The sequence below is a fragment of the Mirounga leonina genome, unplaced genomic scaffold (assembly GCF_011800145.1).
Source record: "Mirounga leonina isolate KUSES-001 unplaced genomic scaffold, KU_Mleo_1.0 Mir_173, whole genome shotgun sequence".
NCBI classification, from domain to species: domain Eukaryota; kingdom Metazoa; phylum Chordata; class Mammalia; order Carnivora; family Phocidae; genus Mirounga; species Mirounga leonina.
The window spans coordinates 63,763,541-63,787,591 of record NW_023270447.1 but is presented as its reverse complement, the minus strand read 5'-3'; the positions used below and the strand labels follow the sequence as shown (position 1 = coordinate 63,787,591).

The window sequence follows — 24,051 nt, the reverse complement described above, 5'->3', positions numbered from 1 at the left end:
AAGGAGGCTGCCATTCATTAAGCTGTTGTCTGTTAGCTCCAACCCACCCTTCCATACTCTGCCTTGTGATACTGGGGCAGGGTGCCCGCCAATCACATCTCTGCTCCCTATAGGCTCTGTCAACATGTGGTACAAGGGACGCGCAAGATTGAAGGAAGCAGGAACTGGCTTCTTCCCTTGGACTTCCCAAACTTGTATCATCCAGCAACACTTCTTCACCACGGTCACAGCAGATCCTTCTGGTGGGGCTTGCTGAATCCAGTTTTGGGTTTTCCCAACATTGGGACACCAGCCTTATTGTGCTTCGCTCAGAAACTCCAACCACAGCTGAACAATACCCCTCCTCAGAGACCTCAGTTTCAGCTCTGCAAGGCCTCTCCACTAAGCTTGAGTTTTAAAAATTTAAATACCTTCCCTTTGTTCTCCCAGCCCAGATGGTGGTATTGCTTCCAGTAATTGCCGCCTCCAAGATATCTTACTGTTCTGTTCTTGACTTGTCGGCTAACCAGGCAATAACTTTATACCTAGGTGACAATCGTTGAGATTAAATTCTCTCTGCTCAAATAAATAGTGTGGTTTCTACCTCCTGATCAGACCCTTCCTGATACATACATAGTGTGTGACATCATAGACTGAAAAAAATATTTGTTGAACTAATGGCAATAACACTGAGTCTTACCACCTCAGGCTTTGTTCTAAGGGCCCTACAGGCCTTTGCTCATTTCATCGTCAAAGTAATCTGATCAGATAAGAACTGTTATCCCTAATAAAAGGAAAAATAAATACTGATATGTAGTGAGCATTAAATTGAATGCATTGCCAGGTAAAGCAGGGAAACTTGATCCAGTAGAGAAGTTAGGCCATGTGAGATTGCATCTTCAGATTAAGTGTTAGCAAACAACTCGGGATGCAGGAAAGGTTTCCTTTGGGGTAGGTAATGTACAAGGGCTGAACAGGCCCTGTGAAAACTGACTCTGTCCAATGGCAAGGGTGAGCTTCTAAGGGCAACAGCCCCGGTTTCAGCAGGAGGGGGAGTTTGTTGGTTTAAACAAGTCTTTAGCTTGTCAGCACAGGATTGTTCAGTTTGTAATGGATCTGAGCCCCAATTCCATTTGTGACTTTTTGGAACTTTATCAACCCCAAAAGTCATTAGGGTGAGTCCAAATAGTACAGTTGAGAGGCACAGATCACAAGTGGGAAAAGTTCATCACCAGGCTCTTCTTTTTGCTGATTCTGATTCGTTCTCCAAGAAGCAGTTGTTTTGAGCCCCGACCAATGCTTTCTTGCATTTTATTAGCAATATAGGCTCAGAGTCAGGCAGTAGGTAAGCCTATCTGTAGATACTCAAGATTCAGCATGCATTTCCTTATCATCTCATTTTTACCATGAGGAACCTGAGCCACAGAGCAGTTAAGTAGCCCCCCTTGGTCCCACAGCGGGTCAGTGATAGAGCCAGACATTGGTAGGTACGGTAGGTGGCTTATTTTTCAGGGGAATCGGTTTCCTGAGGCCATGTTTCCCTACAGGTGCTCATATGGGCCAAGCCTTCCTGGTCAGGCAGGTTGACTCAGAGTTGGTATATTTAATCACTTTGTTACACTGTTTCTAAGGGAAAGGGGTGAGAGAGAGAGAGAGAGAGACCAAGAATTTAGTATTGTTAAGAGCATGGACTACAGTGCTCAATAGATCTAGGCTAAAATCCAGATTTACCTTATGCCACCTACAACTTCCATGAACTAATTAAGTTACTTAGCTATCCTAAAGGCTCGGTTTCCTCATCTGTAAAGTGGGAAAAACAATACATACATACCTAAAAGGGCACTCAGTTTAATCTATTTTATATCATTTTTTTAAAGCATACCATTTTTGTGGTCCATGACTGCCCCCTAGAGGTAAGATTAAAATTTGCACTCTATAATTAAAGCAAAATACAATTCCAAAGAACCCCTTTCTTCCCAAACTGTTCAGCAAAAAAGCCGGTCGTTTCTGCAAATCAAATGGCCCAATAACCACTGGCCTGTAGTGTCTCTGATGTCTTTGAATTGCAAGTTCAGGCTTTTTCAAACGGAATCAGCAAGGCCCGGCTGAGGGGGTACTGCTGTGCACCGTGGCACTAGAGAAGGGATTCGCATGAAAAGTAAGTTACCCGCTATCAAACAATAACAACAGCACACGAAACCCAGAGAACTTTACAAATGAGGGTCCCCCACGTCAAAGAAAGAAATTGTCCCCTCTCTTATACAAACGACTTCAAATAACAACAGAAAGAAAGAGAGAGAGAGAAGAAAGCTGGCGAATTCATTTTATAAGGCTAAACTGAGTCTGCAATCTTTTAACTTAAATTCTTTGGGGTTTGGGAGTTCAGGAAGATAATGTAGTATATAAGTTGTGTATAACACCTCCAGCAAAGTCTGGACCAGTTCCGACAATCAAATATGTTAATATCTTTGCAGCATAGCATACTAAGTGGGATAAATAAAAACTATAAATAGGCTCACCTCAAATCAGATCAGGTTTCGCTGTCAAAGGAGCTCGCTGAAAAAGTACTCTCCCTAAAAAAAACACCTGTTGTTAGTTCTCAGAACTTTTTGAACTTTTTTTTTTTTTAAGATTTTATTTATTTATTTGACAGAGACAGAGACAGCGAGAGCAGGAACACAAGCAGGGGGAGTGGGAGAGGGAGAAGCAGGCTTCCTGCTGAGCCAGGAGCCCGATGTGGGACTCGATCCCAGGACCCTGGGATCATGACCTGAGCCAAAGGCATTCGCTTAACCAACTGAGCCACCCAGGCGCCCAACTTTTTGAACTTTAGAATTGCAGATAAAGACCGTGAGCCTATTAATGGATGCCAAACAAATTTGGGATGCTAGTATGAGAAAAGAAAATTTAGCCCAAACTTGTTAAAATATTTGCAAAACTCCTAAAGTAAAACACAGCAGTGTATAAAACAAACAAACATATAGCATGACCTCTCTCTCCCATTCTTTGCCCTCTACTTTCAAAATATATCCAGAATCCCACCCACTACTTTTCACCACCTCCACTGCTATTCCCCCCAGTCCACATTACCATCTCTCAACTGAGTTTTTGTAATAGCTTGCTAACTGACCTCACTCTCTCCCCACAGAAGCCAGAATGGTTCCGCTAAAGCACATCAGGTCTTGTCACTCCTCTGGGCAAACCTGGGGTGTCTTCCCATTGAATTCAGAATAAAAGTCAAAGTTCTTACAATCACCTGCAAAGCCTTACATGATCGGATCTCCCAGTGGTCTTTCTGGCTTCACCTCTCACTGCTCTCCCATGGCTCACTCCACTGGAGCCGCAATGGCCTTAAGGCTCCTTGAACTGGAGGGGAAGAAGGAAGACATGAGAGCAACCCCAGGCAAAACACCGCAGAGTCTCACTGTTCTTACCTGAAGTTCACCAGGTTTTCAGGAATAAACACTTCTCAATTTGTTATGTGGCTGAGGCGCAGGGGCTCAGGAGTAACTGTGCCAGGTACTAGAGACAAAATCAAATATATATATATTTTTCACTATGCCACACCCACTTTAAAGGATACCTGGTCAGATTCTCCTTTAGAGTGACCTTGTTGGTCTGGAATCGTGCCAGGGACCCAAGGAGATACCATAATCAGATCTCAGAGCCTTATTTCTATGAGCATCTCCTTAGTTTGGCCTGAGGTTGGTGAGGTCAGTTACTGCTTGGCTCTGGGAACACACTAGGCACAGGCCTTGGTGTCAAAGTGGGACAGACAAATACAGACAAAGACTACAGTTACCGGGTGTGTTTTCCTGTTGGCTGCTGGGTTTGGGGGTTGTGGCCTCTGTCTGCAGAGGTGGGGGTGAGTGAAGCTTAACTAGGACCTCTGACAAGGACTGGCGGGTAACTCCTGATGGAGGAAGGAGAGAACTAGATGAGCAGAGGCAGAGGTGAGAGAAAAGGGCATGTGGTAAGGGCCAGAGTTAATATGGAGGTTGGGGTTGACTTGACACATCCATGGCCCCTTGTCAAGGGCTCTAGGAGCCTTGTTATCAGCATTCATCAGTGTTTAAGCAGGGAGCTCTGGAGAATTTAGGTTTATTTTGAAGAAAGATCACCCTAGGAAAAAGCTGGAGGGTGGATTGAAGGGAAAAAGCCACCAACTCTTTCCTAGTCAACTGCATTAACCTGGTCTCCAGGATTCCACCCAATCCTTTCTTAACCCACAGCTCTATGAAAAATAGGTGGCCCCCATTATCTTCTACCACAAATGGCCATCTGTGATTTTTGTATTGGTTTATTCCAAGAGTCGCTAACTTTTTTCCTAAAGAGTCAGGTGATAGGTATTTCAGGTAGGTCTCCTGATCATGCAGTGTGAAAGCAGCCACAGACAATACTAAAAGAGATGAGCATGACTGTGTTCCAATAAAACTTTATAAACACTGAAAATTGGATTTCATAAATTTTCACGTGTGACAAGATATTCTTGTTAAAAAAAATTCTCCCCATCTATTTAAAAATGTAAAAACCATCTGTAGCTGCCAGGTTGTCCAAGGGCACGAGGGTGGGGGCGGGGTGGCCCGTAGTTCACAGACGGTTTATTAGTCGCGGAGCCGGCGTTTTCGCCCCAGGCCGGTTTCCACAGCTGCGGGCACCTACCAGGCCCCCGCGCCGCAGCTCACTCACCGCGCCGCACCTCCCCCCGCCGCCGACGCTGACTGACAGCCGGGGGCGGGGTCTGCGAGCGCCTAGGCGCGGGGGCGGGGCCGGAGGGGCGGGGCCGAGGGAAGGGGGCGGGCTGACCACCGGCTTCCGGCGGGTGAGCGCGGGAGCAAGATGGCCACTACCAAGCGTGTGCTGTACGTGGGTAAGCAGGCGCGGAACTAGGCGGAATCGGGGCTGACCGACCCGGAGTGGGTCTCGACGTGGGGCAGGAACGCGTCTACGGTCGCGGAGGGTGGCGAGCCTTTGTATAGGCCGGATCGATGGCGGTATTGCTTCGCTTCGGGGAGTTAGCTCCAGACGTAGAGGTCTTTCCGGCTCCCTTCCAAGCCGGCTGAGCTTTGACGGGAACCCCTTCACCCGCTGGGCCGGGAGGATTGGTAGAGGAATATTATGAGGCTCCAGATCTTCGCGCTCTTTCATTTTACAGACCCTGACTGCAGCGGTGGCTCTGCCTGGCCCCTGCCCCTTTAAAGGAGGGAGTTCCCAGACTAACCCGGTAGAAGTGAGAATAACCCCCATAGCGAAGTTTGATGAGCGCTTTGTAGCCAAAGTGGGGGCAGTTGTGTTTACTGAAAGGGAGCAGCAAGAGCAAAAACCCGAAGGTGTGAAACAGCCTTACACATGGAGCAAAGGGGTCATCTTGCGGGAAACCCAGAGAATTGAGGAAGCAAAGGAAAGAGGTTGAAATGATTGGCAGGGCCCAGGTTATAGAGCCTTGTATACGCTGCTAGGGAGTTTGTACTTTATCCTGAGGACAGTGGGAAGTCTTTGAGGGGGTTTAAGCAAGTTTAAACTCCTTTAAACTGATGGGTTAAAATCTGCATGTTCCCAGGATCGCTCTAGTTGGCTGTGTGGAGGAGAGGGAGGCCAGTTTAAGAAGCTATTGCAGTAACGCTGGCGCTAAGATGAGCGTCTGCAAGAAGGGTGAAGAGGTGTGTTTCTTAATTATGGGGGACGGAGCACATGAGAACGCGCTTATGTACCCAAAGGACTGGATGGAACAGCCCCTCTCCTTGGCTATCACATGCTAACTGGGCTGCAGGGACTTCTTAAGAGAATGGAGGACAGTGGTAGAAGGCACTTGGCATCTTTGCAGGTGGGTTGGCAGAGGAGGTGGACGACAAAGTTCTTCATGCCGCCTTTATCCCTTTTGGAGACATCACAGATATTCAGATTCCTCTGGATTATGAAACAGGTGAGTCTTTTTCATGTCATGTTCGGAATCCTAAGAGGAAAAGAATTTGAAAAAATTCTAAATATACATCGTAAATATGGTTGATATGTAGGAAAGTTCAAGAGGGTGCCTCGTGAGGGCAGCAGGACAGTGATCTTGATGCAGAAGGAATGTTCTGAGGCTTGTGGTTATGTGCAACATAACTTTGCAGAGGGTCCCATCTGTTGAGTGTGATATACCAAATTTTCAATAGCCCAGTAGGAAGATAGGTTTTGAGCTACATGGAGATCTGACTGTTGTTTCAAACTACCTGCTGGGCACCCCACTGCCCCTGCTCCTTTCTTGGCAGCTGTAATGTTAATCAGGGCAGCAGGGAAGCTCAGCCCCAACCAAGGGGCTTTGGCCTCTGCTCTCCTGGGGGAGATTTCCTTCAATTGGTATCACAGGTACAGTGCAGTTTTTCTATTTTGCCTTTGTTGTCATTTTTTTTTTAAGATTTATTTATTTATTTTAGAGTGCCGAGCACAGGAGTGGGGGGAGGGTCAGAAGGAGAGACTCTCAAGCAGACTCCCTGCTGAGGGAGGAGCCCCACTCAGGGCCTGATCTCACTACCCATGAGATCATGACCTGAGCCAAAATCACGAGTTGGGCGATTAACCGACTGAGCCATCCAGGTGCCCCAGTTAGTTGTCATTTTTAAGATTGGAGTTTTAGGCCTAAATCTGTCATTGACCCTGCTTGATTATTAGCAAGGTCTTTAAACTCTCTGGGCCTGGGATCTTTATTTGTAAAAAAACAATATGGACATACTTTGGAGATACTGCAGGTTTGGCTCCAGACCACCACAACCAAACGAATATCGCAATAAAACAAGTCAAATGAAATTTTTGGTTTCTTAGTGCAAATAGAAGTTAGGTAACTATATTGCAGTCTATTAGGTGTGTAATAGCATTATGTCTAAAAAAAATAATGTACAACCTTAATTTAAAAATACTTTAGGGGCGGGGCACCTGGGTGACTCAGTCGTTAAGCGTCTGCCTTCAGCTCAGGTCATGATCCCAGAATGCTGGGATCGAGCCCCACATTGGGCTCCCTACTTGGTGGGAAGCCTGCTTCTCCCTCTCCCACTCCCCCTGCTTCTGTTCCCTCTCTCGCTGTCTCTCTCTCTCTGTCAAATAAATAAATAAAATCTTTAAAAAAATAAAATACTTTAGGGGCGCCTGGGTGGCTCAGTTGGTTACCTGTCTGTCTTCAGCTCAGGTCATGATCCCAGGGTCCTGGGATTGAGCCCCGCAATGGGCTCCCTGCTCAGCGGGGAGTCTGCTTCTCCCTCTCCCGCTCCCCTGCTTATGTTCTCTTGTTCTGTCAAATAAATAAAATCTTTAAAAAAATACTATATTGTTGGGGCGCCTGGGTGGCTCAGTTGGTTAAACATCTGCCTTTGTCCCAGGTCATGATCTCAGGGTCCTAGAATTGAGCCCCGAGTTGGGCTTCCGGCTCAGTAGGGAGTCTGCTTCTCCCTCTCCCTCTGCCCTACCCCCGCTTGTATGTACACTCTCTCAAATAAATAAAATCTTTTAAAAAATGCTTTATTACTGGGCGCCTGGGTGGCTCAGTTGGTTAAGCGACTGCCTTCGGCTCAGGTCATGATCTTGGAGTCCCGGGATCGAGTCCCACATCGGGCTCCCTGCTCGGAGGGGAGTCTGCTTCTCCCTCTGACCCTCCCCCCCCCTCATGCTCTTTCTCTCTCTCTCTCAAATAAATAAATAAAACCTTAAAAAAAATGCTTTATTACTAAAAAATGCTAACCATTCTATGAGCTTTCAGTGAGTTGTAAACACTGATCACAGATCACCATAACAAATATAATAGTAATGAAAAAGTTTGAAATACTGTGAGAATTACCCAAATGTGACACAAAACATAAAGTGAGCAAATGCTGTTGAAAAACTGGTGCCATTAGAGTTGCTTGATGCAGGGCTCCCTTCAGTTTGTAAAAAACTGTGAGATCTATGAGGTGCAGGAAAGCAAAGTGCAGTAAAATGAGGTACGCCTGTAAGGTTATGTTCGCTCTCTAAAGTTAGTTGGTTTCATTAAATGAACACTGTTGTGCTTGGCCTTTCTAGTTAGATCAGCATTTTTCTGAGGATAAAGAGTGAGCATCCTAATTCATGTCTTAGGATTCGTGCTTTATGCATAGCTGATGCTCAAAATGTGGGATCAATAATTGAGAAGTTAAATAACTTGCCTTGTATGCAGAGGTTAAGGTTTTAATTTGGCTTTGGTAGAAGAACTGACTGCCTGAAAGATCAAAAGTATAGTTCATTATTTAGCTATGTTTTCTAAAAGACAAAATTCAATATTGCTTGAAATGTTGTTTAAAAACTGGGAAGAATTGAAGAAGGAGCTTGCTTCTTACAAAATAGTGATTGGGTAGAATTTCTAGTGTCCGGATATGGTATGTGATTGACTTCACTTTCCTTGTGACCATGTTTCTTCCTGTTGCCCCCCATGGTAATTACTTGTTTTTGTTTTCCCCTTTTTTTCAGAAAAGCACCGAGGATTTGCTTTTGTTGAATTTGAGTTGGCAGAGGTGAGAAAATTCTGTGTGACCTGTGTTTAGTCTTTGGCTTATTTGAGTGTTGTTACTGGTTACAAAGGCAGCTGGACTCCATTTGGTTAGGTTTCTAGGCCTCTTGCTGATGCTTCCATAGAGACAGGACATGCTGCTTGATGGAAAACTTCCCTCAGTTAATCAAATTCTAGACTGTCAACAGCATAGACGTGCCCCTCTTACTCTGCCGAGCTCCTGTAGCTCTGCTCGCTGAGGCTTCTTGCCTGGCAGTGCTGGTGAATATTTCTTATGCCTTCCTGGAGATGGCAGATTGCCGCACCACCAGCTCTGAACTCAGCCAGGAAGCACTCTTTGTTAGAGACACATACAGCCTCGGCAAGAGGTATAGATGTGACTTTTCCCTCTTTTGTTTTGTTTTACTTTGTTTTTCTGTTGCTGAGTATATGTTTAGACACCACAAGAAGCTAAACTTGACCTTGTCTTTTTTCGGCAGGATGCTGCAGCAGCTATTGACAACATGGTATGGCTGAGACTCTTCATTCTTACCGAAGTTGCTTTTGGGTGGTGCGGAGGGTCCTTGTGCATCTGTTGGTTTGCCGAACTGCCAAGTTACAAGGTTGCACGGGGAAGCAAAAGCTGTCAGCGTGTGAAAAGATTCACTGTGAATCGATCACTTTTAAGACTGGTCCTTACTCGAACTGGTCCTTCCCCGTTTAACAGTGATATACATTCAAACCCTTGTTATAGGCCAGTCTCTCACTGGCTGCCCCATGTCTAGGATAATAAATTGCAAACACTATGTAAATTGATTGCACAGTGAAATAGCATATTTTGCAGAAGGGGCAGAATATCCTGAAGCTTCAGAGCAATTACAAGTGAGGAGAAATTTCCAGTAAGGATAGTGGCAGGGTATGCTACTGATGCCAATGATTTAAATATCCTGGAGAGGTCTTTGGGAGTAATGATGAAACGCTGGAGTATTTGTGTCCTCTTTGAGATCTTTGTGATTTTCACATCAGATAGGAAGTGCAATGATGTCATATCATACTATTGATAGAATTTTGTTGGAAAAAACACTGCACATTAACCAGCACCTGTTACATCTTTGCTCTACAAATTAGTACGTAAACCTGAAAGTTATAATAAATTTATTTCCCTTATTTTTAGTTTCATCACAATAAAGTCCCATTCCTTTTTTTTCTCCCTTCACTTTTTACTGTGACGTTTTCTTCACTGCTCTAAATGGATTTATGTGAAGTGACCGTTCCTGGTACCAATTATCTTTGGAGGATAAAGTTCTTTATTCCTGTTCTGTTACCTGAACATCTTCAGCCCCCAGAGATCATTTCTCACCATTTTAAAGCAGATCTTGACTTTTGAAGGTGAACTCAAGTACTTGGAAACTGCTTGTATCCTTGTAATCCCAGGGTACTCTGGACCTGGAGTCACTTTCAGGAGCACAGGTTTTTGCTAGTATGAAAGAAAGGAGGTGTGTGGTGGGGGGAGATTGCCTGCAACCCGTGGGCTGCTGTGTGGCGGGCACAGAGCTTGCTGTTAGGGGCTCACGGGTTAAGGGAGAACAAATCATGAGCGTGTCTCGGATGTATCAAAACCAAACGCAAAGCTGTCTGACTCTCTTAACCTGACAGAGTTAAAGCAGCTGGGTGTTCAATCTTTACAGAATGAATCTGAGCTCTTTGGACGGACAATTCGTGTCAATTTGGCAAAACCAATGAGGATTAAGGAGGGCTCGTCCAGGCCAGGTGAGTGGGGGCAACCACAGGTTCCCTGTTATGTCCTCCAGTGTGGCCTTAGTTGCTGCATTTTTATCCCAATTTACTTGGAAAAGGTGCTGATTGCCGCTGTGGATGCAGAGGAGTAGAGAATGATTCATGTTGGCAGAGGGCATGAGCCACCATTGTAGGGAATGAAAAAGAGTTTGAGCTTCTCAGAGAAATTGTTTGCATTATGAGAGAACCCTGCCTGCTCGCTTCTCTTTCCCAGTTTCCTCAGCATTGGTTCCTGAGATGCTCCCGTCCAGGGCTGGAACTGGCAAGGCAACACCTTCCGTCTTGGCACAGTTTTTTTACTTAGCCTTGTAAGAGCTGGACATCAGGACTGACATTCCCAGTGGAAACGTTATACTTGGGAGTTCCCTCAGCAAAGCCTCTGGCTCAGAGGGCCACGGAGTGTGTTCCACTTTGCTGACCAAAGCAGCTAGCGAGCAGTTGGCCGAGAAGCTTGCATTTCTTAGCATTTGTTCGATTCTTTTCCTTTCAGTGTGGTCAGATGATGACTGGCTGAAGAAGTTTTCTGGGAAGACTCTTGAAGAGAATAAAGAGGAAGAAGGGTCAGAGCCTCCCAAAGTAGAAACCCAGGAGGTGAGATCGAAGGCATGCGCTTCCCCTCGAGGGGCTGGCACTTTCCACAGGAGCCTTTATTTTATTTATTTATTTTTTTTAATGTTATGTTTTTGTGGAAATTTGCAAGTACATATACAGAAGCAGAGAGAATGAAAACCAAAGTCTTAGTATTGTGGTAAAGGTGGTATTGAGTGAGTGAAAGAGAAGCTCTGGGTCTCTCTCTCACCTTTGTGCTCTGTGTAATGAGCTGTTCCACTCTGCCCAGTTCTGCCCAGTCCTGGGTTGGGATTGCCTGAGGTGAGGGAGGCGAGTGGGTGCTCCTCTTCATCCCTCCTGCCCAGTCCCTCCTTCACTGGAGCGCTTTGCACAGGCTCATGGTCTCCCTATCCCCGCCCCGATGCAGGGGAGGCGGGCCGGGGTGGTGGCACCTTCCCTCAGTCTGCACGCAGGTTCGAGGCTCTCCCTCGCCAGGAGCAGCCTGCTGGCAACTCTCCTGACTCTGGGCATCCCTCTCTGGCTGGCTCCTTGGGCTTTCCCACCGCTCCCTGTGAGTGTTGTTCTCTGGATTTCTTTCTTGGCTCAGGGCATCCCTCTCCCTCTCCCCTTCTCCTCTTGGCTGAAACACTAGCAGTCACGGGTTTTTTGCAGCCTCTCCTGGCCTCTGTTCCTAGGGCCAGGCTGCGCACATTTCGGCCGCAAGTGTCACAGGCAGCTTCGAGTTGCCCAGAATGGGTGCCCTCCTCTCTCTAATCTTGTTCTTCGTCTTGTTGATTTGCCACCACCCATCCGCACACACACTGACTCAAGCCAGAAATTTGGTTGCAAAGCAGAGCACACACATGGCCTTCACAGAGATGCCTTCTGTAAAACAGCCAGCACATCACATGCTGCTGAGTTTTCCTCTCAAACCTTCCTGAGTCCCCCTCCCCCGTTTGTCCCACTGCCCCCAGCAGCCTCTTCTCCTGCACATACTTGCCGAAGCTTCCTAACTAGTCTCCAGTGCACTGCTCTCTAGTCCTTAATCAGGCCAGCTAGGAATGATCTGCTGAAGGCACAGACTGATGCCCTGACTCCTGCTGAGAACTTTTCTTAAAGATTTTTTTTTTTTTTAAATTTATTTGAGAGAGAGAATGAGAGAGAACACATTAGAGGGGGGAGGGTCAGAGGGAGAAGCTCAGCAGGGAGCCCGATGTGGGACTCGATCCCGGGACTCCAGGATCATGACCTGAGCCGAAGGCAGTCGCTTAACCAACTGAGCCATCCAGCGCCCTGCTGAGAACTTTTCAGTGGCTCCCATCACCCATCCGAAGGGATAAAGTTGGGGGGGTGCTCCCCAGCTCCTGTCCCCACACCTGGCCGTCTCACTTCCACCCTCTGGAAACCCAGTCTGTTTCCCTGTCTGTCCTTGCTTTTGTGCAGGCTGCTCAAGTGTTTATTGCCTGTCCCTTTCTAGGCAGGGATTCTGTGAGGTTAGGGGCCTTGTATTCAGCATCTTATTAACTAAAAAGTGTGGTGGAGGAATGTGGTTAAGAGCATGGGCTCGGGGGTGGGGTGGGATGATTTAGGTTTAAATTCCAGCTTCACCCCTTACCGCCCTCTTGTTTGGACAAATGAGTGCACTTCACTGTACCTCCATTGCCCCACTTACAAAATGCGGATAAGGGGCGCCTGGGTGGCTCAGTCGTTAAGCGTCTGCCTTTGGCTCAGGTCGTGATCCCAGGGTCCTGGGACTGAGCCCCGCATCGGGCTCCCTGCTCCTCGGGAAGCCTGCTTCTCCCTTTCCCACTCCCCCTGCTTGTGTTCCCTCTCTCGCTGTGTCTCTGTCAAATAAATAAATAAAATCTTTAAAAAAATAAAATAAAATGCGGATAAATAGTGGTACGGCTTCATGCTCAGGATGGTTGTAAAGAGTTGATGAGCTACATATGTCAACGGGGAGAGCAGCCCCCTGCCCGTGGCAGGCACTCTGTGCGTGGTTGCTGAGGCTGGTGGCAGATGACAGCCAGAGGGTCCTCCAGCGCTGGGTCTGCGCACACGTCGGCTAAACTGAACCCCAGACCAGTTGTGAACATTTGACTTTTCTCTTTGGAACACATGTGATGCCTGCAGATGTCTCCTCGGGGTAGAAAACAGGCCCCCCCTTCCCCCACTGCCTTCTGAGCATGCCAGAGGGCTGCCCTCCTGGCTTCCCTTGTAGCCAGCCTGGGGGTGCGCAGGGCCGAGCGTAGAGGAGGATGTGCTGTCCGTCTGGCTGGCGTGAGGTGGCTTTGTGGGTGCGGAGAGGCGCGCACTGCGGGCCAGGGAGCTGGGGTTCTGGGACCACAGGCCAGGGTGCAGCGAGCTGGCGTCTAAGGGCAAGTGGGACGCGGTCCCGAGCCTGCGGGGTCAGTTGGGGGGGGCAGTTATTTAGCCGGTGCTCGGGGTCCTGGCCCTGGGGCTCCGGCTGGCAGCACCTTGCTGCGGCCCGCTTGCTGCCCTTGGGTTCTTGATGTGTATGCAGAATACTCGCTCTCCAACTTGCGGAGTCTAGTGCTCCCCAACCTGACATTTCTTCTGCGCCCAGGGAGAGCCCACGGCAAAAAAGGCCCGGTCGAATCCTCAGGTGTACATGGACATCAAGATCGGGAACAAGCCGGCCGGCCGCATCCGGATGTTGCTGCGTTCCGACGTTGTTCCCATGACAGCGGGTGAGCGGGCTGTGGGCCAGATGCCGGGGCTGCCGGGGCGGGGTGCGGGGGGCTGAGCGGTGGGAACTTCCCCAGTTCTCACTGCCTCCGCTCCTGTGCTCTTGACAACCGCTGACCTGAGTGGATTTGAGGCATTTCAGATCCTGGGATCTAGTAACAGATTGAGTCCGACCAGGCACTTTTGAAGCTTTATAGGTGCTGCTTTGCTATTTTTTAATAATAAGAGGGTGTTTGTTTGTTTGTTTTTTTAATGTAAGTAAACACGTATTCGTGGTTAAACAAACAAAACCCAAAAAAACTGTACACACATATTCGAACAATACTGAAGGCAGTAAGTAGAAAACATCCATATTCCCGCCCCACGTCCAGTTTTACTCTCCAGAAGTAACTGCTGTTAACTAACAGTTTCTTGAGTCTTTCTAGTGTAAATATTGACTTCTTATTCTTTTCTTTCTTTTTTTTTTTTTTAAGATGACAATTTTCTTTAAGATTTTATTTATTTATTTGACAGAGAGAGACACAGCGAGAGAGGGAACCCAAGCAGGGGGAGTGGGAGAGGGAGAAGCAGGCTTCCCGCAGAGCAGGGAGCCTGATGTGGGGCTCGATCCCAGGACCCTGGGACCGTGACCTGAGCCGAAGGCAGACGCTTAACGACTGAGCCACCCAGGCGCCCTCTTTTCTTTTTTTTTTAACCTAAATTTTATTATGTAGGCATATAGTTTACAAAGTTAATTTCACAAAGCTTGTTTTGAAAAACAGCAGCCCCTTGGCCCCCAGCACTGGCCCCTGGCCTCGGCGCCCCACAGCGCTCCTCGGAGGCGGCCAGTTTCAACTCTCAGCTGGTTCTTTCGGTTTTTATCTCCCTTTTGGTAGATAAGAGATTTACGTTGTTATTTCCTGGCTTTTTTGTTTTAGACATCTGTTGGCTTCCCACTTTAGGAGATAAGGAATCAGCTTTTTAAATCCCTTTCGCTGCCCCTTCATCTTACTCATAGAGTTACCATAAGTTTGCTTGGCCATAGGTTATTCTGACTACGTAAGCATCATACTAGGGTAACCTCCTTTCACGCACAGCATTTTGCTTTCCTGGGATTTGTAATTGTCTTGTTTTCATACAAGCTTAGCCTTCTGTGCATTTATTCCTGATGCTCCCCCTAATTCTGCTGCCTGTGTAAATCTTTCATCATGTTCACACACCCCAGATATTCTGTCAGTTTCGCTCTCCTGTAGAAGTTCCTCTTTGGAGCCTCTGACTCTCTCCAGCCTGGACCACGGCTTTCCAGGCCCACTGCACAGCAAGTGTCGTAGGGTCTCTTGTGTTCGCCTCTTAGGTTGGACTCTCTGTTGTCTTCTTTTTTGGTGCTTTCCCTCATTTTAGTAGAAGACATCCTTCTGTAGCTTCTGCAGCAAAGAACTTGGGAAGTCAGTTTTTTGAGAGTGAAGACTAAATATATGTACCTTCCCACTTGATGGATAGTTAGGGTATAGAATTCTAGAGAAGTATAATGGCATTCTGATTCTTGATCCTTTATATAAAACTTCTTTTCTGTCTAGTCCTGAGCTGTCCAGTATAGTAGCCACTCACCATATGTGACTATTGAAATTTAAATTAAATAAAATTAAAGTTCATTTACTCAGTGACACTAGCCAGATGTTTAAGAGCTATTCCCAGCCCTCCCTAGATAGAGGCTTGCAGGGTATCTGTCCTGTGTCCTGAAACCATATGCCTTTGGACAGACCTTACATGATCTGGATATTCAGTGGGCCTCGCTGTATTCATTTTCTCTTGCTGTTGTCACAGATTACCACAAACTTAGTGGCTTATGACAACACAAATTTATTATCTCCCATTCTGTAGGCCAGAAGTCCTGTAGGCTACAATGAAGATGGTGGCCGGGTCACTGCCTTCCCTGCTGGAAGCTCTAGGGGAGGATGTTTCCAGGGATACTCACGTTGTCGGCAGAATTCAGTTCCCTGTATCTGTAGGACTGAGGTACCCCATTTCCCTGCTGCTGTCAGCTGAGGGCTATCCCCAGCTTCTGGAGGCTCGCAGCCCCCCTTTTCCTCCACCTTCAGAGCCAACAGTGGTGGATCCAGTCCCTCCCACATTTTGAATCTCTCTTTCTAACCTTAGCTGGGAAAAATTCTGTCACAGGCTCATGATTATATTAGGCCCATCTGGATAATTGGGGCTGCTTTCCCCATCTCGAGGTCAATCCATAACCCTAATCACATCTGCAATGGCAAGGACGTCTTTAGGGGGCCATTACTCTGTGTACCACACCCACAGGACAGTGTTTTATCCTCTGGTTGGGAAAATTTCTTTCAATTATTTCTTCACTTTTGTCCCCTCTGATTTCTCTCTTCTTTCTGGAACCTTCCTAAGTGTTCTTTTTCTATAACACTCTCTGCTTATTTCCCAGAGGTAATATCATTTCATCTTTCCAGGGACATTACTAAAGTTTTTTCTTCCTATAGTTTATGTCTCAAATCACTTTTTCCTGAGTTAATTATGTTTTGCTTTGTGTTTGGTCTGTTTGTTTTGGTCTTTGCTTTTCACATTAGATGCCTTCCTCACCTAAGCCATGGTAAGGCTTGCTGGCTGTGGCTTCCACGGTGGGGTGATTCAGTTGGGGTCTTTTCTCTGTCAGACCCCAGATGTCCGTTTCCCTGACTTCCCTTCTCTTGGACAGCTTGGAGTCCCCCGAGAAGAGTCTAGCCTCCTGCTGGAGGCTCTGCATCCAGGTATTAGCCATCGTGGCGGCGGCGGGAGATGGGGGCAGTATATAAACTTTCACTTAATCTGTTTGTCATTACGGTACCTCAGCCCCTGGCTATGTCTAGTATATCCCAGTCCAGAGACCTCTGCTTTAACCTACCAGAGAGCAGACCTCCAGCCGGCTGCCCGTGGGGGTCAGGGGAGGATCTGGGGGTTGGCTATTTTCTTAAATAGGCTTTCAACCAACTTTACTGTTTTTAGAACTACCTTCACCTTGTACCTGAGCTTTTGGCATTTCTGCAACATAAAGTGAGTTTCTTCTCAGCTCTACCAGCTTAAGATTCAGCTTTCTTTTCTTTTTTTTTTGTCTTAAATGTTTCAAGTTTTTATTTAAATTCTAGTTAGTTAACATACAGTATAATAGTAGTTTCGGGAGTAGAATTTAGTGATTCATCACTTATGGTTTGCTTCCTTTTTTTTTTTTTCTTTCCCCTTTGCTCATCTGTTTTGTTTTTTAAATTCCACATATGAGTGAAATCATGTGGTATTTGTCTTTCTCTGACTGATTTGTTCCGCTTAGCATAATACCCTCTAGTTCCATCCACATCATTGCAAATGCAAGATTTCATTCCTTTCTATGAATGAGTGATAGTCCATTGTATATATATACCACATCTTCTTTATCCATGCATCAGTTGGACATCTGGGCTCCTTCCATAATTTGGCTATTGTTGATGATGCTGCTGTAAGCATCGGGGTGTAGCTGCCGAGATTCAGCTTTCTCAAGTCTGCTACATCGCCTATGATTTGTCTGTTTTCTAGCTTTCAAAACTTTTATGTTGCTGTTGTGTCCCCTCTCTTTTGCTCTCTTTTTTTTGGCCTTTTTAACCTTTTTTTTTTTTTTTTAAGATTTTATTTATTTATTTGACAGCACAAGCAGGCAGAGAGGCAGGCAGAGGGAGAGGGAGAAGCAGGTTCCCCACTGAGCAGGGAGCCCGATGCGGGGCTCGATCCCAGGACCCTGGGATCATGACCTGAGCCGAAAGCAGATGCTTAACGACTGAGCCACCCAGGCACCCCACTTTTTAACCATTTTTAAATGTATAGTTCAGTGGTATTGATTGCATTTACAATGCTGTACAACCATCCCTGCTGTCTTCAAAATGTGTTCACCCCATACCGAACTGTGGACCCCATTAACGCACTCCTCATTGTCTCCCTTCCGCCCCTGGTGGCCTCTAATCTACTCCCCATCTCTGGATTTGCCTGTTCTAGACATGTCCTAGAAATAGAATCATACAATATGTGGCCTTTCCTTTGTAACTGGCTTTTTTGACTTAGCATGTTTCAAGGTTCATCCGTGTTATAGTATCTGTTGGGATTCCATCCCTTTTTTTTTTTTTTAAAGATTTTATTTATTCATTTGAGAGAGAGAGAATGAGAGAGAGAGCATGAGATGGGGGAGGGTCAGAGGGAGAAACAGACTCACTGCCAAGCAGGGAGCCTGATGCGGGACTCGATCCCGGGACTCCAGGATCATGACCCGAGCCGAAGGCAGTCGCCCACCAACTCAGCCACCCAGGCGCCCTCCATCCCTTTTTTATGGCTGAATAATATCCCATCATCTGGATATGTGACATGCTGTTCGTTCATTTGTTGATGGATACGAGCATTGTTTCCACTTTCTGGCTATTGTGAATAATGCTGCTGTGGACATTCGTGTACAAATATGTGTTTTAACGCCTTTTGTCAGCTCTTTTGTGTACATACCTAGGGGTGGAAATGTACTGACCTGGCAATTCTGTGTTTACCTTTTTGAGAAATTGCCAAGCTCTTTTCTACAGTGGCTGCACATTACATTCCCACCTCCAGTGTATGAGGGTCTCAGTTTCTTCATATTCCTGCCAACACTCATTATTTTCTGTTGATGATGGCCATCCTAGTGGGTATGAAGCGGTATCTAATTGTGGTTTTGATTTGCATTTCCCTAATGACCAATGGTGTTGAACATCATTTTGTGTGCTTATGGATCATTTGTGGATCTTTGGAGAAATGTCTGTTCAAATCTTTACCTATTTATCAACTGGGTTGTTCGTCTTTCTGTTACCGAGTTGCAGGAGTTCATTAAATATTCTGGATATTGAACTCTCACCAGATAAGATTGGCAAATACTTTCTCCTGTTCTGTGGGTTACCTTGTCTGTTGAGTGTCCTCTGATGCCCAAAGGTTTTTAGTTTTGATGAGGTTATTTATTTTTTCTTTTTTGTTATCTGTGCTTTGGGTGTCATATTTAAGAAACTGTTACCAAATCCAGAGTCATGAAGATTTGCCCGTGTTTTCTTCTAAGATCCTGTTTGGTTTTTCTTTAAAAAAAAAAAAATCAGTTGCCCTCCATTTAGAGTGGAGCAGAGCTGGAATGCAGGTGTTCAGTTTTCCTTCTTAACCAGAGTCCCTCTAGTCCTTCACAGTGTGAGGATCACAAAGGTTTGGAATACATGGCATATTTTTCATTGAAAATACAAACACTAAACAAAGACAGTTTATCAGATTCCAGCTACAGAGGTTTTGGGTTTTTTTGTTTTTTTGGGGGGGGTTGTTTTTGTTTTGTTGTTTGCTCAAAGACTTTTGTGTTATTAGAGTACATGGGCTAGGAGTGACGGGAGGGGGTAGCTCGTGGGCAACCACTGTCCTGACCAGTATCGGATGCCCATCCCGATGGCCACCAATTTGCCAGAGGTGCTGCCACCCTGCACGGCCTCACGGTTTTCCCAATGCGGCCCACCAGCTCCCAGCCCTGCATCCCGATCCCGGCCCGCACGCCCACTGTGCGGCCCATCCCAGAGCCCGTCTTCACGTGGTCGAAGCAGCTCGGTCGGGCCTGTCCGTGGGGCTCCACGGCTCCTGGCATCTCGCTCGCAGCTTCGGTGGCTCCCTTCCTCGTCTCCCGTGGCACGCGAGGCAGAGCATACCCACGGCCCGAGGAACGGCTCTGTTTTGTTTTCTGACCTCCGCACCTTTTCCTTTCTCCATGCCAGAGAATTTCCGATGCCTGTGCACCCACGAGAAGGGCTTCGGCTTTAAGGGAAGTAGCTTCCACCGCATCATCCCCCAGTTCATGTGCCAGGGCGGCGATTTCACGAACCACAACGGCACGGGGGGCAAGTCCATCTACGGGAAGAAGTTCGACGATGAGAACTTTATCCTCAAACACACAGGACCAGGTGGGAGCCGATGGGATGCGGTGGCGGGTACGGGGGGGCAGGGCTCGGGTCTGCAGGCGAGCCAGCCAGTGACCCAGCGGCCGCTCGGCCTGGCGGGAGTCGGGGAAGCGGCTTCCATCCACTCCCCCCACTACCCCCACACACCCCCTGGGGTCTAGCTTGGGTTCTGGGGCCTGCCTTGGTGAGCTGAGTCCCTCAGCCCCGCTGCCCCGTCCTGTCAGACGTACCCCTCTGTGAGTGGTCAGTCCCCCCGCGACTAGAGAAAGCTCTGTGCTGAGTGGTCATCTTGAAATTTAGGACTACACTTCTTCAGGGGCCTGGCAGCGTTACTAGAGCCCCTCAGTTAACCGTGCTCTGTCCCCGTCCGAGACGACGGTTGCTCGCTCCCTCCCTCCCGAAGCCTCCACATCGCCCTCCAAGCTGATGCGTGGTCCCCTGGATCCCCCGCCACGCGCCCACTCTGCCTTCCCTCCGAGGACGGGCAGGAGCTGTCTCCCTGCGGCCGGCCCCTCTGCTCGTGGCCCGGACCCCATCCCCTCTCTCCCACCTAGGAGCGTGGCTTCTGTAGCTGTCCCCCTGCTGCCTCGTGGCTGCGTCCTCTGCTAGATCAGCCCAGTGGTGTAAAACTGTGCGGTATCAATCTTTAAAAAAAAAAATCATCCTTTGACTTGTGTGAGCTGTCATCCATGCCTCTCACCCCCTGGTAAGGAAAAGTTGTGTAGACTGCCCTGCCTTCTGTTCTGTCTGTCCCCCTTCCGCCAGACCTCGAGCCCCAGCCTGGCACTGAAGCCACTCCTGTCGCAGGTGCCAACAGCATCCATCTTGCCAGTGGCCAGTGCTCGGCCCGCATCCCGGGCCGGCTTCCGGCAGCATCTCCCCGGCTCAGTCTCCTGCGCAGACGTCCCTCTGGGGGCCGGGAGCTGGCAGGAGGGGCTGACGTGCTCCTTCTTTCCCCCAGGCCTGCTCTCCATGGCCAACTCCGGCCCAAACACCAACGGCTCCCAGTTCTTCCTGACGTGTGACAAGACGGACTGGCTGGACGGCAAGCACGTGGTGTTTGGGGAGGTCACGGAAGGCCTGGATGTCCTGCGGCAGATTGAGGTGGGCGGCTGCCCGGGCCCTGGGTGCGCAGCCCTGTGGGAGAGCTGGACGGGGGCCGCGGCGGCTCCCGGGGAGGGCTGCTTCTGCTCAGGCGGGGGCGGGCACCTGGGGAGGGTGTCCCCGAGCCGCTCCTTACTTCCCACCCTCTTCCTCCTCTGCGCCCACAAAGGCCCAGGGCAGCAAGGACGGGAAGCCAAAGCAGAAGGTGATCATCGCCGACTGCGGGGAGTACGTGTGAGTCCGCACACGCTGTCTCCGCACCGCCCCTGCCTATCCAGGAGCCGTCAGCCTGGGAACCAGCACGTGAGGGCGTCTGTCCCCTTTGTGGCAAGCAGGGGTGTGTGTCGTGGCCCTTCTTGGGGGTCAGCTTGGAGCAGCTCTTCTGCAGACTCGGCCCGGGCTCCCTCTGGCTCTCCCAGGTGTGGCCGTGGGCCCGGGAGCTCGCAGGGGTCCCCACTGTGGACGGGCGGTGCATGGCCTTTTCCAGGCCTTTGCTGCCACGGCTTCTCCTGGGCCCACCAGCGGGGCTCCTGGACATCGCTTCTGGTAAAATAAACCCGAGTTCTTGTACTGCAAGTCCAGCTAGTTCCTAGGAGTTGTCCGAGATTGCATCTCTGCTGAATTAGGCTGGCAGAGGGATAGGGCATAGCTTTTCTTTCCTCCCTTGGGTGGATTCCCTGAGGTGCCAGGTGGTGTATCTTCAAGCCAGGTACCCTTGTCAAACCACGGTCAGGACAGTGGAAATCAAAAATATCAAAGAAGTCCGTCTTCTGCCGCCTTCCACTCCAGAACTCCTGCCGGCTAGTCTTTGAGGCAGCGGGGGTACTTTATCACTCGCAACGATTCGTTTGTTTGTTTCTTCATATTTGTTCTACAGAATTTTTTTTAAGGAAGTTCTACGCCCAGTGTGGGGCTCGAACTCCTGACCCTGAGATCAAGAGTCGCATGCTCTGCTGACTGAGCCAGCCAGGCGCCCCCAGTCTACAGGATCTGTAAACGCTGTTTTATACCTCAGAGCGCCTCTCTGTGCTGGGTACTGGGCTTACTTGTCCAGAGGCAGGAGGCCACCAGGCTCTGCGGGCCTAATCCAACCTGCTGCTTTTCTGTTGAGTCAAAAGTTACTGGAAGACAGCCACATTCATCCATTTACATATTCTCTGTGGCTGCTTCTGCGGGGACAGATACTGTGTGGTCCCTATGTTAGGGCTCTCCAGAGAAACAGAACCAGGAGGCTGGGTGTAGATATGTATATAGAGGAAGATTTATTTTAAGGACTTGGCTCCGTGATTGTGGGGGCTAGCAAGTCGGAATTCTGTAGGGCCAGCAGGCTGGAGACCCAGGGAAGAGTTGATGGTGCAGTTTGGGTCCGAAGGCTGTCTGGAGGCAGAATTCCTCCTCCCTCGTGCAGTCTCAGTCTTCTCTGTCTTAACAGCCTTCCACTGATTGGATGAGGCCCACCCACATTGTTCAGGGTAATCTGCGCTACTTCCAGTCTGCTGCTTTAGACATTAATCACATCTGAAAAGTACCTTCTCAGCAACATCTAGACTGGTGTTTGACCAAAAACTGGCTTATCGTGGCCTAGCCAAGTTGACACAAAATGAACCAACACAGCCTCAGAGCCTAAAATATTGACTGCTTGAACCTTTGTAGGACAAGTTTGCTGATGGCTGAAACACATGGTCCCACCCCGTGCTGAGCTTGGTCCTTCTAATGCTGCCACTGCTCAAGTCAGGCTGGCTCCTCTCTCCATTCCCTCTGCACCTACTGCTCAGCCAGGTGGTTTTCAAGAATCCCTCACCTGCTGAAGGCCCTGAGCAGGGACTGAGCCCCATGGCCACTAGACACCTCTCTGTGGTTGGGTTACCAGGACCATTCAGAATCCACCGGGTTGGGCTTTTTCATCTTGAGATCTGGACAAGCCAGATGCAGGAGAGGCCTGATGCCTCCTGGCCCTGGTGACCTGGGAGCACTCCTGTGAGGGATGATGTCATTCTGGCCCTACCTCTGGCTTCTGTGTACCCAGCGGACTCCCAGCCCTTGGCTGAGCTCCTCAGGGTTTCTGTCTCCTTGAGGCTAGGATGTACCACATGGTTACCCTTGACCCTGTGGAGCTCCCAAAAGAGACCTTCCCTCAAAGCATAGGCCCCTACTCTGAGGGCAGACTCTGGCCATCACAGGTCAGTCACCAGGGAAGGAGGCGTATAAAGGGTGTAGCATGGCCACCTCCCAAGAGGGGCCTGACTTCTGTGACAATGACCTTGTTACTTTCTGTTCTTCCCTGGTAGCACCCGTTGGGCTCACTGCCCCTCCCGGTGCGCTCCCGAGTGTCCACAGGTGTTATCACTGTATCCACAGCAGAACCCTATACAGAGGGAAACCACGGCCCAGGTGACATGCTGCAGAGTCACCCAGAATATGGCAGAGCTGGGACAGGAAGCTCGGCCTGCCTCCCCCTAGTTTAATGGGGTCCTGGGAGGTTTACTGGGCTCTAGCCTCAGTCTAAGGCAGGGGGCCCAAGGCCCTGGGGGAAGACACGGTCATGGTCCCTATAATTAGCCTGGACCCTTTGGGGAGACCCAAGGAAGCCAGGCCCAGAGCCCGGGAGCAGCGGCCCGGCTGCCTGGTTCAGCTATCACAGCACCAAACCTCTGGTGCGTGCCAAGACGGCACTGTTGGGAGTGGACCGGCGTGTGCCATATGGCCTTTGCTGTGGCCCGAGGACGGAGTGCCTGCCTCGGGCCTCCTGGTCCATGTGTGTGTTGCTCTGTTACGGCAAACAGGGCTGGTTTTGCCGGTGCGTGGACTCCTTCAGCCTGTGGCCCTGAGGTCAGGCCTGCGGCTGCTGGAGCCCCCTGTCGGATTCAGGCGCTGCGAGCTCTAGGCCCCAGTCACAACAGCCTGCAGCAGCCCTCCCAGGAAGGCATTAGGGACCTACTTTTTAGTTGTGAACACTGAGTCTCGCAGGCTTCGGGGGTTAAAAACCTAGAAAGCCATGTTTTCAAAAAATATTTATTAACAGGAAAATTTTTACTGCATAATAAAGTGGGGAAAGCATATTTCAAAGCAATTTATATAAGTATGATCCTAATTTTGTAAAAATATCTATGATATATAACATCTATATGTGTATATCCTAAGATAAAGGCCGAGAAATAAATTCACCAAAATATTAAGTGTGTTTATCTGAGTCATACAACTATGGCGATTTCAGTTGTATTTTTCCAGTTTTTCCTCCAAAACTGCATTATTTTTGTAATAAATGAAAAACCCATTTTTTAAAAGGGTGGGTCAAGCTTTGTACCTTCAGCAGGCTGGTGGGATCCCCTTGCCTCTGGGAACACAGGGAAAGCTTCACAGCCCTGGCCATAACCAGGCACTTTCCTTAGGCCTTGAAAGCAGGTGAGAATACAACGTTCTCCCTCCATGGATTGCAGGGTGTAGATTTTTCAGGAAAAAGCTCAGCTCTGAAATAAATACTCCCGTCACCTACAGAACACTTCC

The 24,051-nt window shown here is 48.6% G+C and overlaps 1 protein-coding gene and 1 pseudogene across 1 annotated transcript; one reads left to right on the top strand and one right to left on the bottom strand.

The window, feature by feature from the left end:
• The first annotated feature begins 4,780 nt into the window (after nucleotides 1–4,780).
• PPIE (peptidylprolyl isomerase E) lies at nucleotides 4,781–23,723 on the top strand. The gene is made up of 10 exons (XM_035018945.1): nucleotides 4,781–4,849; nucleotides 5,804–5,902; nucleotides 8,431–8,474; nucleotides 8,950–8,976; nucleotides 10,138–10,219; nucleotides 10,737–10,837; nucleotides 13,383–13,506; nucleotides 19,261–19,446; nucleotides 20,405–20,547; nucleotides 20,717–23,723. The coding sequence occupies exons 1-10, from the start codon at nucleotides 4,819–4,821 to the stop codon at nucleotides 20,783–20,785; spliced, it is 906 nt and encodes a 301-aa protein (XP_034874836.1). The 5' UTR covers nucleotides 4,781–4,818; the 3' UTR covers nucleotides 20,786–23,723.
• LOC118020374 lies at nucleotides 18,859–19,252 on the bottom strand (annotated as a pseudogene).
• Nucleotides 23,724–24,051: the final 328 nt, after the last annotated feature.

What these genes read in the sequence shown, in the direction of transcription:
- PPIE (XM_035018945.1), top strand. Translation starts at nt 4,819, where the DNA reads ATGGCCACTACCAAGCGTGTGCTGTACGTGG. An exon ending in TCCTCTGGATTATGAAACAG is followed by an intron (nt 5,903 to 8,430) that starts GTGAGTCTTTTT and finishes CCTTTTTTTCAG; the next exon opens with AAAAGCACCGAGGATTTGCT. An exon ending in TTGAATTTGAGTTGGCAGAG is followed by an intron (nt 8,475 to 8,949) that starts GTGAGAAAATTC and finishes TTTTTTCGGCAG; the next exon opens with GATGCTGCAGCAGCTATTGA.